Source organism: Artibeus jamaicensis, unplaced genomic scaffold (assembly GCF_021234435.1).
Source record: "Artibeus jamaicensis isolate MK-2021 breed Jamaican fruit bat unplaced genomic scaffold, CSHL_Jam_final contig_76, whole genome shotgun sequence".
NCBI classification, from domain to species: domain Eukaryota; kingdom Metazoa; phylum Chordata; class Mammalia; order Chiroptera; family Phyllostomidae; genus Artibeus; species Artibeus jamaicensis.
Window position 1 is genome coordinate 16822547 of NW_026521954.1, and position 14646 is coordinate 16837192.

At 46.5% G+C, this 14646-nt stretch overlaps 1 protein-coding gene across 4 annotated transcripts in view; it reads right to left on the reverse strand.

Annotated features, from left to right (window-relative positions):
• Positions 1-7484: 7484 nt before the first annotated feature.
• Positions 7485-14646, reverse strand: part of SLIT2 (slit guidance ligand 2) — a 318505-nt gene continuing 311343 nt past the window's right edge. For all 4 annotated transcript variants that reach the window (XM_037140744.2, XM_053672435.1, XM_037140742.2 and 1 more), the window contains 3 exons: positions 10522-10813; positions 10195-10406; positions 7485-9166 (listed from right to left, as the gene is read on the reverse strand). In XM_037140744.2, the coding sequence (XP_036996639.1) occupies positions 8925-9166; positions 10195-10406; positions 10522-10813 (746 nt within the window). In that variant the 3' untranslated portion in view covers positions 7485-8924. The remainder of the gene's footprint in view (positions 9167-10194; positions 10407-10521; positions 10814-14646) is intronic.

Sequence of the window (14646 nt, forward strand, 5' to 3'; positions counted from 1 at the left end):
TGCTCGAGTCATTCAGAATGTACTAAATAACTGGGTTTGGGAGTTTCCCTAATCTTGGGGGATGCGAAGGTCCACAGGTATCGAGTAGCACACAGTCTGCCAGGAAGACTAGTATCTGAGTAGCTGAGAACAAGCAAAGCACTTGGATGTAGTAGTAGTGGTCTGCAGCTCTGTATGTTAATGGAGCCAGACGTAGGTTTCTTTACTTTAGAGTTTGGCCCAGAGTTCATCACGGCCGGTACTTCCCTGGGCATTTTCCATGCAAATGGCTGAGTCTTGCCTTAGACACTGTCAAGGAGAGTCAGAATTCAAGATGGCTCCAGTGACCATCACTTCTGATATTTGCCTCCTTGTGGAGTCTGAATCAGAGCTGAACTTGCCCCGAATACCATAGGAGTGATGGTGTGTGACTTTCAAGGCTGGTACGAAAGGCGGCTTCCACTGTAATGCTTGTATTTCTTACCTTGGGGAGATCCGGCCACTGTGCCAGGAGGACATTCCAGCAACTCTGTGAGAGGCCCACATGGAGAAAAACAGGGGCCTCTGGCCATCAGGCAGCCCCAGTCTATTGGACTAAAAATCCAGCTCCTCCCCCAAATCCTGTTCTATGCAAACCGTGAGAGACAAAAATGATTGTTAATTCTTTAAGCTACTGAGTTCAGAGGCTGTTTGCCATACGACAATGCATAACTAAAATGCCACTGTTTCTGGGGCTCTCTGGTTGGTCGGAGAGATAAACATTTAGCATCTCTTATCCTTCCTCCCTTCTCGCTCTGCTTGTGCCCTGCAGAAGCTGCCATGGCTGCATCAGCTGGAGAGAACTTGGTTTCCATCCCTGTGTCGACAACAGATGCCGATGTTTGGACTGAATGTTTGTGTCCCTCAAAGTTCCCACGGTGAAGCCCTGACCCTGGGTGTGGTGGCATTTGGAAGGGGGCCTTTGGAAGGCAGTTGGTATGAGATGAGATCATGAGAGTGGGGCTGTCGTGACGGGGTTAGAGGCTTTAGCAGGAGGAGGAGAAGGAGGTAGAGGAGGTGGAAGAGTAGATGGAGGAGGTGCAGGAGGAGGAGGAGGAGAGGAGAAAAAAAAGAAGGAGAGAGAGGAGAAGAAATAGTAGTAGGACAAGGCAAAGGAGGAGGAGAAGGAGGTAGAGGAGGTGGAGGAGGAGTAGGAGGAGGTGCAGGAGGTACAGGAGGAGGTGCAGGAGGAGGAGGAGGAGAGGAGAAAAAGAAGGAGACAGGGGAGAAGAAATAGCAGTAGGAGGAGGCAAAGGAGGATGAGAAGGAGGTAGAGGAGGTGGAGGAGGATGAGGTGGAGGAGGAGGAGGAGGAGGAGCAGAGAACTCTCTCGCTGCATGCACAGGGAAAGGCTGTGAGAGGACACAGAGAGAAGGTGGTTATCTGCAAGCCACAAAGAGCTCTCCCCAGAAACCAAACTGGCCAGCACCTAGATCCTAGGCTTTTCATACCTGTGAGAAATACATTTCTTTAGTGTAAGCCACCCAGTCTATGGCATTTTGCTATAGCTGTCCAAGCTAAGACACCAGATAATTGTTTTCTTGCTCTTGGAAAACATGAAACGCCCCAAGCCTTAGGATACCTTTGGGGAGCTGAAGTGCTACTCTGCAGTGAGGAGGTGGTGATAACTTTTTGTGTCTGAGATCGTGCACGAGGGGACTGCAGGGCCCTGAAGGAAAACCACAGAATGGACAGCAGTGGGGCCCTGAGCCTGTACGATCTCCTGTCGAGGGATAAGTCTGAGACTTACGCACAAGGTAAGAGACAGACATGAAGGAACTGTCTTCTAGTTTCTAGAGCACTAACCACACAGAGACTCGGACAGCGATGGCTGGCTTGTCCAAGCAGGCTGCCACTCCGCCATCGCACCTCCTTTTAGAAAGGCCACCCTGACTTCCTGATTCCACTGTAAGGCAGGAACTTGCCACTTACTGCACCTCAGAGTGGCATCTCATCGGTGCACAACAGTCTCGTGTTCACTACCTGACTTGGAGACGGGTGTATTCCAGCTGTGGTCCCCAGAACGCTGACACTGGACGCACAAAGGTTTATGGGAGCGTGCTCTCGGGACCACCACCTACGGAAAAGGAAGGGAGAAAATAGGCCTGGGCAGAGGACAAATTGCACTGTGATGCGATTTTCATGAAGGTTTCTGGCATGTACATGCCTGTATCACTGAGTCATTGCATGTAGACTAACCTGGGAAGGGTGCGTGACCTTGGACATGATGTTGCTCTTAAATCAGGCAATAAGTCCCAAACGGTCTGCTGATGGAGGGCTGCCTGTGGGCAAAGGTCCCATCAGCTGGCAGGATTAAGTCCTTTGGTTTCTGGAAGATAGGTCATGACGTCTACGTGAGATGGACCAGGGCAGGTTAGAACAGCTTGAGGAAAGGTTGCGGTGTGAAAGAAGGAAGAGCCCATCTGGAATTCGGAAAGGGGACCTGGGACAGAACTCCCTGACATCCTTAGGTCACGGATGCACTTCCAGACGTGGCCCCTTGCCTATCCCCGACCCACAGGCTGGGTTCCACATTGTACCATTACTGCTGTAACTGCAGACTCTGCTTTTAGAAGAAATAGGATTCAAGTAAAAAAAGCAGGAACGCAGAAAGCTACCACCACTATTCTTTTAAATTTTGAATCTCAGACAACTCCTTGTGTAACTTAATTTGTACCTTTATTTTTGCATGAGAGGGGTTTGTAGCCGGAGTCCCCATTGCGTCTGTCAGCTCATGAGCTTATATGTTATCTGGCCTTGGAGTCAGTCCTTCTGAAAAATATCTGTGAATGAATGTCCTTCAGCTGGGGCTAAAAGTCAGATGGTAATATACTGTGGGTTTTTAAAAAAATTTATTCTGACTGTGGAATTGGTGGGTTTATAGGGGACATGTGTGTGTGTGTGTGGTGTGTGATGTGTGTGCATGGCAGAGGTGTGACTGGTCCAACCCGGCTGGGCCTCTGGCCTCCACGTGTCCGGCCGTGGGTGTGCTCGGCTGCAGGCAGGGCTGTGATGGGAATCGCTCCACAACACCCTTCATCTCAGACTATCTTCCTTATTAATACAATCGTGTGTTAATTTTCTAAACTAAGGAAGCATTTAAAAGGAAGGGGGTGGGAAGGATATTGAGGTTAAATGAGGGGACAGAGATCTAGGGGTTCCATTTCTTTTTCTGCAGGAGACCACCAGGATTTTTCTGCCAAATGATAACAGACCGATTTCCTAATCAAACAGAGCATTGTTCGAGTCATTCAGAAACGTGTTCCTGCTCATTTCACAGCTCCAAAGAGGAGCTGACAGGCATCAGAAGAGAAGAATTGTAGCTAACCGAGGAATAATAGAAATGAAAAAATCAATGTGGAGACATAATTGAAAGTAAGAACTGGAGGTCGAGGTAATTGAATGGTAATGTGAGCAGAAACCAGTGGGATCAAGGAGCTGCAGGATGAGGCGATTCAGAGAGGAGAATCTTTCTCCTTGCTGGGGGACGCAGCCCCTGAGACTGTGGATGCAGTGGTTATCAGGCATTTGCATCAAGGAGAAGTTCCCTTCCAGTTTATTTCCATGACCTTTTCTTTTTCCTTTATAAAGGATGCCTGGAGACCTGGAATGAATCCAAGACTGTGACTTCGCCACTGCTATAACCAGACAGGGGCATGGCCGATCCTGTCCTTGTGACGATCTCAGCAGCAGAATTCCATCACTTCCAGCCGCCTCACTCAGTGAAGGCACACCTAACTGGGACAGCGCCCTGGGATTCCAAAGCAGCCCCAGAGAACTGGCTCCCTCCCTCCAGCCTCAGTTCCTGGAAGAAAATTCCAGTTAAAAATACTATGTATTTTTCTTTGCCAAATGAGAGCTAAAGGGAAGATTTTCATGTGTTCTTATGGGGAAGGTGAGTGCTCTTCATGGGCATTTTTCTTATAAAACCAAAATAACTCCCCTTGAGAAATATGTGTTTTTCTTGCATGAAGCCCTTCACAGACTTTGCCTATCAATTCCAGTGAAATCAATACTGCATTATGGTCAGCATCGGGAGGTTTGGATTGTGTGACCTTGGGCAAGTCACTTAATCTCTCTGCCACAATCTATAGGAGCAAAATGAAAATAATTTTAGCCATTTCAAGAAGGGAGAGCAAGATTAATGATAGCAAGGTTTTAAGACAATTGTCTCTGTGGCAGATTCACCCACTCCCTCTGTGTGTGTATGTGTTTAATGTTTGATTTTTCCTCAGAATCCAAATTCAACCACCCACATATTGACACCAAGACAAAGCTACAATACTCCCAAACATAGGGGGGCAATGCCTCCACTCGGCTGAATCTGCTGTCTCTGGACACAGTGAGCACTTGGAAGGGTCCTCCATTTCCCCTTTGGAGGAGGAGAAGGAAGGCAACCAAAAAATCCATTTGGAAAAGAATTCTTGCGTAAATGTCACTCTCTTCACATTTTAGAATTTAAAAGTAATCACCTGATCAATCCATTTAAAATTTTGCAGTCATCTAAAATCCGATATTCCCAGCCTGGAAAGAACTTTTTCCTACTTGCACAATCTTGACAGACTTCAGTGCACAGAAATAATTCTGAAATTCTTAGCTCTCACCCCCAAATATAATTGCACATTTCTACCACCATGGGTTTGCTCAACCCATTTTACTAGCTTAGTAGTGTGAGTCAATATAATGCAGCTGTTCTCTTATTTTCTGTATTGACAAAGCACTCCCACTTCCCCATTATTCTAAGCATGCATTGCTGTCCTGGCCCTTCCGGGATTAACTCACACCTACAACAGTTGATTTATAGGGACTACATCCTTCAAGATCTTCCCTAGTACTTTGTGCAGTTTTGGTTTCATTGATGAGACTGGAGGATCCTAGCAGATGAAGAAAGATTTTAGCTGGTCCATTGAAGGCCCAGCTCACCGGCTTCCTCACGAAGTGGCACCCTTAATGAACAGATAGTTGATGGGTTTCCACTGGACTCACTTCCTGAGTCCCCGGCCTTGGTGTCCAGAGAAAGGAATGCACGTGAGTTTCACAGCACCAGCTGGCCAGCAGCTCCTTATTTCAATCCCGCCTCATCAGCTTTTGTGTTCATGAAATGCCTTTGAGATTCAAGATATATTACTCCTAATTTTTAGTGCTATTGTATGTATTTATATTTCCTGTAGCTTCAGCGGTATTTCATTTGAAGCTGGGGAACTGTATTAAACACAAATAACTAGGTGCTCTTTTAAAGTGGAAATCCATTTTTGTTGACATTTTAAAAGTACATGGCAAACAGATGCTCAAAAGAAAAATATGGACTATATGAAATAAGTTTATAAAGCCAGAAAATGGCCTCTGTGTTCCACACATGAAATCACTATGTATCTCACTGTGTCTATACTTGCTTCTTTTGTTACCAGCATCGCTTAAGAGTTCTTCCCCCCACCCCAGGCCTGCAGGCAGGCTGCTTTCTCTGCATCGACCCCCCCCCCTTGACCCCCACATTTATTTCCATCTGCTTCCATCCTAGATCCTGCTTTATCCTTCATGACTTGGCTTCAATGTCATTTTGTCGGAGGCAGTCCCTCACCTCTCAATATGTATTTGATCGGATTTCACTTCACACTATTTTCCAATATCTCATAATTTCTTTAGGGCCCTTCTCACAGTCTGAAACCAAATGTTGCTATGGCCATTTCTATAAAACCCATGGCCCACCTTAACCTGGACCCCAGCTGCACTGTGTGTGCTCTGAAACGGCAGTGGGATGTGTTCCGTCGGACGCAAGATCACGGGTGAGCATCGTTTCTTGCAGGTGATTGGAGATAGAACATAAAAATGCATTTTTAAATAAATTTTGAGCGCTGAGAGATGGTTAAGAATGAAAGTAGCTTACGTAATTTACATAGGCTTATATACCTTATATAAAGCTTCAGATACATTTTATAACTGATACATTGTTGCACACATCCCTTTTGAAATAATGGCACTCTGAGAGGCAGACGACACTGTAACACTCAATGTGTGAGTCCTGCATCCATCTCAATGGTCTTTCAATCGTTTCTCCAGAAAGAGCTGTTGCTGACAAAGCAAGCCCCCCCCCCAAAAAAAAAAACCTCCAAGATGCTCTAAAACTGGGGTTGGTCTATTATTGCTCAGAAATAATTTCAGAATATCTGAAAAGACTGAGATAGTTACTCAACGAACACATTTTAAGTTGAACACATGTCAAATCCTCATGGCATTTCCTGATGGTACCTCGCTAGTGTGAGAATTTTAAAGTAAACACATTAACAACGTCTAATCATTCAATCTTTTCAAATTATAAATGGACATTATTGTGTGTAGTAGCTTTGATTTTGAAATGTGCAAAATACTTTTTGCATGTATTGGACTCTGTGGAAATGCTCTAGAATAGTTTCCTTCTTAAAGTAAGCCTATGGTTAAGGCTTTCAAAGTAAGGGGCCTTTTATAACACGAAAAGTGCCCTTCATTTGTCTCATTTGCTGGTAATTACTTGGCTACTTGGCTACTGAAAGAAGACAATTCTTCTTCCAGCGTGGCCTAGAGACACCAAAAGGTTGGACACTACTGGTTCAAAAGAACCTTAGTAGAGGGTTGTGGGTACTGAGCTGCAGCGGAGACGTGGAAATCCAGCTCCTCCGTCATGAGCTGTTTGAGCCTGCATAAAACAGGGAGTGCAGCGACTCCATACATAGGTTTGTAGGGAGAGCTGGATAAGGTATTTCATATACAGCCCTTGGCATAGTGCCTGGATTATAAGAAACAGCGGTTACTAAGATAGCCATAAACACACATCTAAACCATGTCATTCTCGTTCAAGTTCCTTTGCTTAATGAATGATCCACAGCTCTTGAAAAAAAGAAGCAACCAATGGGAATAAAAAATCTTATATAGTTAAAAATGTAGACATTTTAAACAAGAGTAAATGACTGGACAGTCGTGTGTGTGAAAGATAGAGTAAGAGTGTGTGTACGCACGTGCATGTGATTTTCGGACAGGAAAATGAAGAAATCTTAGCACGGTGGGTGGGGATTAACATGCCACCTGGTCGGTGTTGTCTCCCGGCACGGAGGGTGCCTGTCACTGCCGCCAATGCCTGTCTGAGCACAGGTGCCCGTGCAGAGAGGGTCTCCTTGTCTTTCACTGCTTTCGACCTGCTTCTCATTGAGGGAAAAATAATGGAATAAAATGCCCTTGGTGGCTAGTTGGACTTCACCTTCTATTTTCAGCAGAATAAATTCATTGAATGTGCACCTTTTTCCAAGTGCAGAGTACGTCCATCCACCCATCTCTTCCATATGGCCATTTCGAAGTCCCCAGATGTGACACTGTGCTAATCACACAAAACGCAGAAGTTCTCTACTCTGTTCTTTCTGTATCACTCTGACTGAAGAATTCTCAAGGAGGGGATTCGACATACTGTGCCATTTCTAAGAAAATCAGCAAGCTGTTAATGCAGTAAATATCTGTTTAATTTACAAACATCAGTAGTATAACTGATATTAGTCTGGAGAAAGACAAAGCACATTGAATTATACATGTACATCTAATTTTCTCTGTAAAAAAAGTTTTTGGAAAGAAACATCTGCCTTTATAGGATACCCTGGGATTTTAAGGAGGGAAGAGCACAGACCACTATAAATCATCATCAATTCTACATCATAATTTAGCAGCAAACATGTTAACGTGGGAACATTAAGGTAACAAAGGAGCTTTATTGGTTGGAAAAAAATCACAGTTCTTGATATTACAGCCTTTTCTCTCAGCCTCCACCCCCACCCTCCCCAAAGGGCCAAAACAGTCAAGGGGACATTAATCTGTAAAAGATCTACTTTCTAGCGTCGACTGCTATGCACCCTCTCTGTTCGGTGAGGACAGGAGCCACTCCTGTCTGTACAGGACCCTCTCACACAAGGACTTGCATACTCCCTGCAGGTGTCCTGAGTGAGGCCACTAGGTCAGTGACACCGGTGGTCAGATGTCAAAGTAAACAAACAGACCAACACACATTGATCCCGAGATAACACCCTATGTTAGTTCTATTGCCAAAAAAAAATCCTGATTTTTTAGATTTGAAAAATGTACAAAAATATCAGGATAATTATAAATTAATATATATTAAAGCATCGAGACACAGCAAAAGGATGGCCTAAAATGTTAAGTACAATGTACTTTGATACAATAAATATTTCTCCTTGAAACTGAATACTGTATAGGGATGTTTAGAACTCATAGAAACAAAAATTCATATTATTACTAATTTATTTATCAATAATCTATTGGTTCTTCATCATCTCTTTTATCATTTATATTACAAAAAATTAATACTGGAAAACGGTAGATAAACACTTTTGTGTGCTTCTTCTGCTAACATGCTGATGTTTAAAAAGAAGATAAAATTTTAGCCTTCCCGTCTTCTCTCACGAGTGGAACCCAGGTTTTAGAGACACTCTGTATTTTGCACAAAATATTTCTCATCTGTTTGTTCTCTCCGTGAAGGCCGGGTCCCAGTCCTCTGCCTTGCCTCCTGCCTCTCATGCACGTACTTGGTGCGTCCTCGTGAACGCAGAGTCGCGGACAAGGGCAAGTTCACGCAGGCGCGCAGCAGCTCCGGCCGCCCACTTCTGCGGGGTTTTCAGCGCGGTTCCCATCGTGGTCCTCCTGCCTCCGGGGTTACCGGCCTCCACACTTCTCCAGCGTAGGGGAAGCTGTAGTTCAAGCATTTCTATTTTTTTCCCAAATGCAGAAAAAAAGTCTTTATTCTCATAATAAAAATAAGTCCGTTCTGTATTTTACAATATATTTCAAATATTTCCACTATGAAGCATTCATGAGTCCAACGTGGTCAAGGAGGAGACGACATCTTCCCAAGACGAGCTCAGCAGGGCAGGCGGTTAGGAGGCGCACCTGGCACAGCCGCACTTGACCACCTTCTCCACCTCGTCCACGAAGGAGGAGCCGTCAGTGCATTCGAAAGAGTATTTCCTCCGCTTGCTCCTCAGGGGCGCGCAGCACTGCCCGCCTGCACACCCGCCTCTGCACTCCAGCCTGGAGACTTTCTTGGTTGTCTGGCAAGCGGCGTAGCCCTGCTGCTTCTGGTAATAATCTCTGACCCGCTCCCCTTGACACGACACTTCTAGGGGAGAACAAAAAGCACAAACTCTTTTAAGGACGGTCTCTGCCCGTCCATCACGCGGAGTGACCAAGAATGCGCACCTGGAATCGCACGCAGGTGGCAGGTCCGCTTCCCGTTTGTAACTGCTATTGTCAGTGTTAGGCTTATATGACATATTAGAGACCAGTGGTGTGGCCTGCTTTTTTTTTCTCCAAATGCTTATTTTGGGGGCCTTTATTTTCAGCAGAGTGCATACTAGAAATGTGAACTATTAATACTATGGCCATTGGACTGACAAGAATATTGGATTCCTAAGTCTTTTTCTTTACGGCAAAGACATACATCTTCTGTTTTTACACTCCCAACAGCTGGTTCTGTTTACCGCAGGGAGCTGTTTCAGAGAGTACGCAATTTAATTTATTAGGCCCAGGGTTTAACATCATTCAATCTGTTCCTTAATACAAGTAACATTCCGCTAACTTTCTTAAATTACCCGGTAGGAACTAGTTCAAATAGAGCCATCTGCTAAAAGCTTCCACGGCCACGTCCTTCAGGTCTGGTCCCCTGACACACTCAGCCAAACCTGTGCCAGGTGGGGGCAGGGCATCCTGCTCACGCAGACACGGAAGAAGGAGAAAGGTGGGCTAGTGACTCAGACCTGCGTAATGGGCTGGGATAAATTAGTTCGATCCTAAGGTCAGAGTTGATTTTACCCTCACACTGCAGCCAAATTATTAGCTCCCTCTTCTCCGTGCTAGAAGACGAATTAGTAACATATTTGGGTGTGAACATCAGATAAAGGTAAGAAAGGAGTCAAGTTAAGTGCACTTCTATGGAAGGTAGAAAGGAGGGTTTCCATAGCGAATCAAGTTGTGCACAGACAACCGAAGGCCCGTAACAATCTTGCAGGGGAGGATTAGGACAGCGGGAAATAGACTGACAGCAGCCACTCCAAGTCATGTAAAGACCTGGCACTCCCCGTCTCTCTCTCACTCTGTGTTCCTTTCTCTCCTCTTGCTTTTTCAGACAGCCTAGCTGGTCTGGCTTACCTCTGTCACAGCTGTCCCCGGTGTACCCACTGCTGCATTCGCAGTAGGGCTGCCCCAGGCCCGAGAGCCTGCACTTCCCATGCTTGCACTTGATGGCCTGGCAAGGGTTCAACAGATCCTCCTCTTCATCACAGAGGACACCCCCGTGGCCCTCCAGGCACTTACAGCTGTAGGAGAAAGCGTTGATGGGCAGGCAGGTGCCATGCACACACCTGCAGAGAGGAGGGACGCAGGAGTGAAAATGGGTTAGCAGAAAGGGTAAGGATGGAAGGTTTTGCTTTGAGGGTTGCAATACGGGTGTTTACCTACCAAATGGCCCAAACTTACTTATTTCCAAGACAGGGGTCATTGGTCCTCTGGTCACAGAGGGGCCCTGTCCATCCTTCTTCGCACTCACAGGTGAAGCCCGACGGGCTGCCGGCCTGGCACGTGCCGTGGGCACACACTTTCTTGTGGCACGGCTCACAGCCCGGCAGGATGCCGGTTTGCATGGGCACCTTGCGGAAGTCCTGCAGCTCACTGTTGATGTAGAGGTTGCGGATGCAGCCGTGGAAGCTGGTGCCATTCTGCCCGGGGGCCTGGCGCAGGGCCGCAGCCACATTGTTCTTCCCGGGCATGCCTGTGGGGGACAGCGAGTCAGAGGTCAGGCTCTGTGGGGGCTCCTCAGCCATTTGCCACCCATACGCTGCTCTTGGCTCCTCCAGTGGGGTGGCCGCCTGTGTGACGCTTCTTTAGGAGAAATGGATGAGCATCCAGTCCTGTGGGTCTCAACCTGGGTGCACTTTCAATCCCACGGACTCTCGGAAGAAGTACAGATACTTGGCCCTTCAGCCCAGACCTCCTTGATCCGATTTTCTGGGCAGGGTTGGGAAGGGAGAAGAGATGTACGTTTCCTTGCTTTTATTTTTGACAAGGCACTCTAGGCAATTTTAATGAACAACTAGATAAAAGACCTCGTTCACTGATGGTCAATTTTTAATTTTTAGTACTTGTTTCAAACCAATGCTGACATGGAGGCATGAGTAGATATAAAATCCGAAAGCAGAGCTACTATACTTTAAGGTAGGATTAGGAAGGGGAGGAGGTAGTGCTTTTCTCTCTACACTCACCCCCTTAACCTGGACACATCCCCCCAGAAGCCTAGAATTCTGCAAAGCAAGGTTAGTAATTCCCTGGCCCATCCTGTCTCTTAAAGACGAAGGACCCAGGGCCCAAAGAGCTCAGGCGGCCTACTCAACATCACCCGGCAGTACTGAGTCGGAGTTAGGCAGATGAGATGAGCTTCCCAATCTCTGGTCACAGTTCAGTCCATCCAGGCTCAGAGGGCGAGGGCTGGGGGTCACAGTGACCATGGAGGCTGGTCCTGCCAGATTCTAAGCTAGCGACTGGTGCAGCTCACCATGGACAACATCCGGAGCCCAGGCATGGATCTCCATGCCGCAACAATCTCACCACGCTTCCTATCAGGATGGTACCTCATTCACATCATTTCCCCCCCTTGCTAATGGAGAGCAAAACCAAGCTATTCCAAGAAATCGGAAATACCAACAAAATAACTTCCTCCGAACACAGAATTTGCAATCTTTGTATGTGTTCATTTCACTAGTGATGGTCATCTTGTAACCCACATTTGGCAAAACTGAGGAATCTTTCCATGGCTTAAGCCAGACCCTGAAATAGTTCCTGGATGGGCTCCGACTGAAGGCAGCTGTCGAGGTCGCCGTGGGAGGCTCATAGAGCAGCTGGCTTTCCCCCTGGTGTCCATGTCCTTGTGCCTGGACTCCGAGCTTCTGGCTGGAGGGTCTGGGGGCTTTGCTGGTTAGAAGGTCCAAGAACTCAGCACTCCCTGGGCCCTGCCTTATGGCATCACCACCTTTCCCATCCACAGGGGCCCTGTTCGCAGGCGCCAAAGTCAGATAGCCAGGCGCACAACATCACAAGGCTGGAGGTCAAAGTCTTGGTTGTTGGCTCTGTGTGCACTTGGGCTGGTCATTTCCCTTCTCTGAGGCTTGGTTTTCTCATCCATTGTATGAGTGTATAGACCAAAACACTTGTTTCCAAGCTGGTCATATGTAAGAACCAGCAGACGGGCGTGCCCAGAAGATGACTCCCCACCCCCTCCCTCCCCGCCCTGAGTCCGACGCAGCAGGAAGCCCGGCGGGCAAGAGTCTAGACATTAACATGGGCCTCCAGGGCCTGTGAGGCGGGTGGTGCACAGCCACACTCGGACAACACTGAAGTATGTGTCTTGGCTTTGAAGTTCTGGGAACTCAGGCTTTTGGTCTCTGTCCATCTGGCCTCGGAAACTGGGGTGCTTCTGCAGAGCAAGGTCAGAAGGGTGAAGTGTGCTAATTCCAGGAGAGGACTAGTGACAGGAAATCCCTTACTCTGGGAGGAGATGTTCTAACTGAATCTTACCTGTCCGTCATACGTGTGGACTTGAGTGTTCAAATGTTTATGGGCCTTCTTCAGAGGTTAAAAAAGAACTCCTTTCCAAACTATGTTTAATAGCTTATTTTGATTGGGTTATAATACATATATGTGCACCTGTCAAGATTAAACAGACCCTTGTGGTGTTCCTCAGCGGGGACAAACAGGAAACGCGTTCCTTTTATTCCCAGAGCTAACAATTGTACAAGGTCTTAATTGATACTAACAAGCAAGAGAGAGAGACTCATCGATAGAGAGCAGGCCGACAGTTTTGGCAGGTGGGGGTGGGAGGATCGAGCCAAAAGGAAAAAGAGCTCGTGGACACAGACAAGGGTGTGTGATTGCGGAGGGAGGGGGTGGAGGGGGGAGAGGGTATAACAGGGATAAACGGTGCTGGAAAAAAAATGCAGTAAAAATAAACTACGGAAAAAAGGAATAGATCCATGTGTTTTTTTTCCCTTTCAGCTTGTCTTCTGTGCCATGGGCTGTAGCTGGAGTTCAATCAACAGATAACCCAGTAGGAGATTTTTGGGGTTAGCAAACTCTGTTTCTAAATGACCATAAAGGGGTTAAGGGTCAGAGCTGAGGTCATCTGCCCAATAGTGACATTGGGAGATTTGTGACATGCTGATGGGTCTTTATGTGTAGGTCCTGATTGTTTTTAACCTGTTAGGTGACACGACATGTTCTGACCGATTATGCAGACAAGCAGGAAGAGTAGATGGCTCTGTGTTCAGTGGGGCCTGTATCATGGGTGACTGATCACCCACGGGTGAGGCAAAGCCGCCTCCCTCTTTTGCTAGAAAATACTTCTGCAAGGGGCCTAAGGCACGGTGTCATCACTGAGGGGTGTCTTGATTTTCAGGCCGGGAGAGAAAAGAAAGCTTGTTCACCTCACTCTCCTTTGTGATCTCAGGTTCCCCTGCCTTCCCCGTATAGAATGCAGGGCTGCGGTTTTATGATTGCCTTGTGTTTCTTTGTTTTTGTTTGTTCAGATTTAAACATTTTTTATCTTTATTGTATTTTTTTCCATGACCATTTAGTTCCCTTCTTACTTCCCTCCCTCCAGCAACCACCACACTGTGGTCTTCAACCTGAATTACCCTTGAACTCTGAGTTAGAAGGAAATTAGTCTGCTCTGTTCTCTGGCAGTGAGGTGGGGACGGAAGTGGTTTCCTTTGGGCCTGGGTGGACAGCGGCACTGGGAGCATGTCCAGTCCCCCTACTGGCCAAAGGATGATCACTTGTAGTTTGGAATTTAAAACATTTTTTTTCTCTTTTGAAAAACATTCTCTCCAAGCACTCCCATTCTGTAACTCTCTCCTGCCCCCATTGCATTCTACAAGGGTTTACGAAGATTTCATGAAATGGTTTCTAACGAAAGCATAACGAAATCAGGTGAAGAACAAATCCAGAAGAACACAAAAAGCCACAAACTTTTGACTGCATCCCTTTCTGCTCTGTGTTAATCAGTGAGGGGCAATGCAGCTGGCTTTGTTTGGGTCAGACAGACCTGGACTAAAGTGAAATGTCTATCACTTTAGAGTTTTGTGAACTTGGATGAGTTTTACGAAGTCCCTGAGATTGCCTCTTTGGGACTGACTGTAAAACAAAAAAAGAGTCATACCTACTTCCTTAAGTCTCTGAGGAATCAGAGTGCAAAAGAAGCATCTCGCTGAGCACATACCATGTGCTCAGTAGATATAATTTCACCCCCATCTAGGTACATCTGTGACTTGCTTCATGACTCCTGAGGCAACAGCTGTTGACTGCCGTATGGGCAAAAAGGAAGGCTTCTGTCTTTTAATGAATCTCTCAGTTCTGATTCCCACGTAGCAACTAGTCTGCTTGCTGCACAGACTTAACATGTGATACATCTGATTATTTAAAAAGGTGCCTGCCTTCCCCATTCTCCTGGGCACAGAAGAGATTGTTTATTTCAACTCTGTGTCCTTTGGAACTAAGTATTCACTTAGTTCTCAGCATACTGGGGATGCTTGATAAATATTCACAGAATGGCAC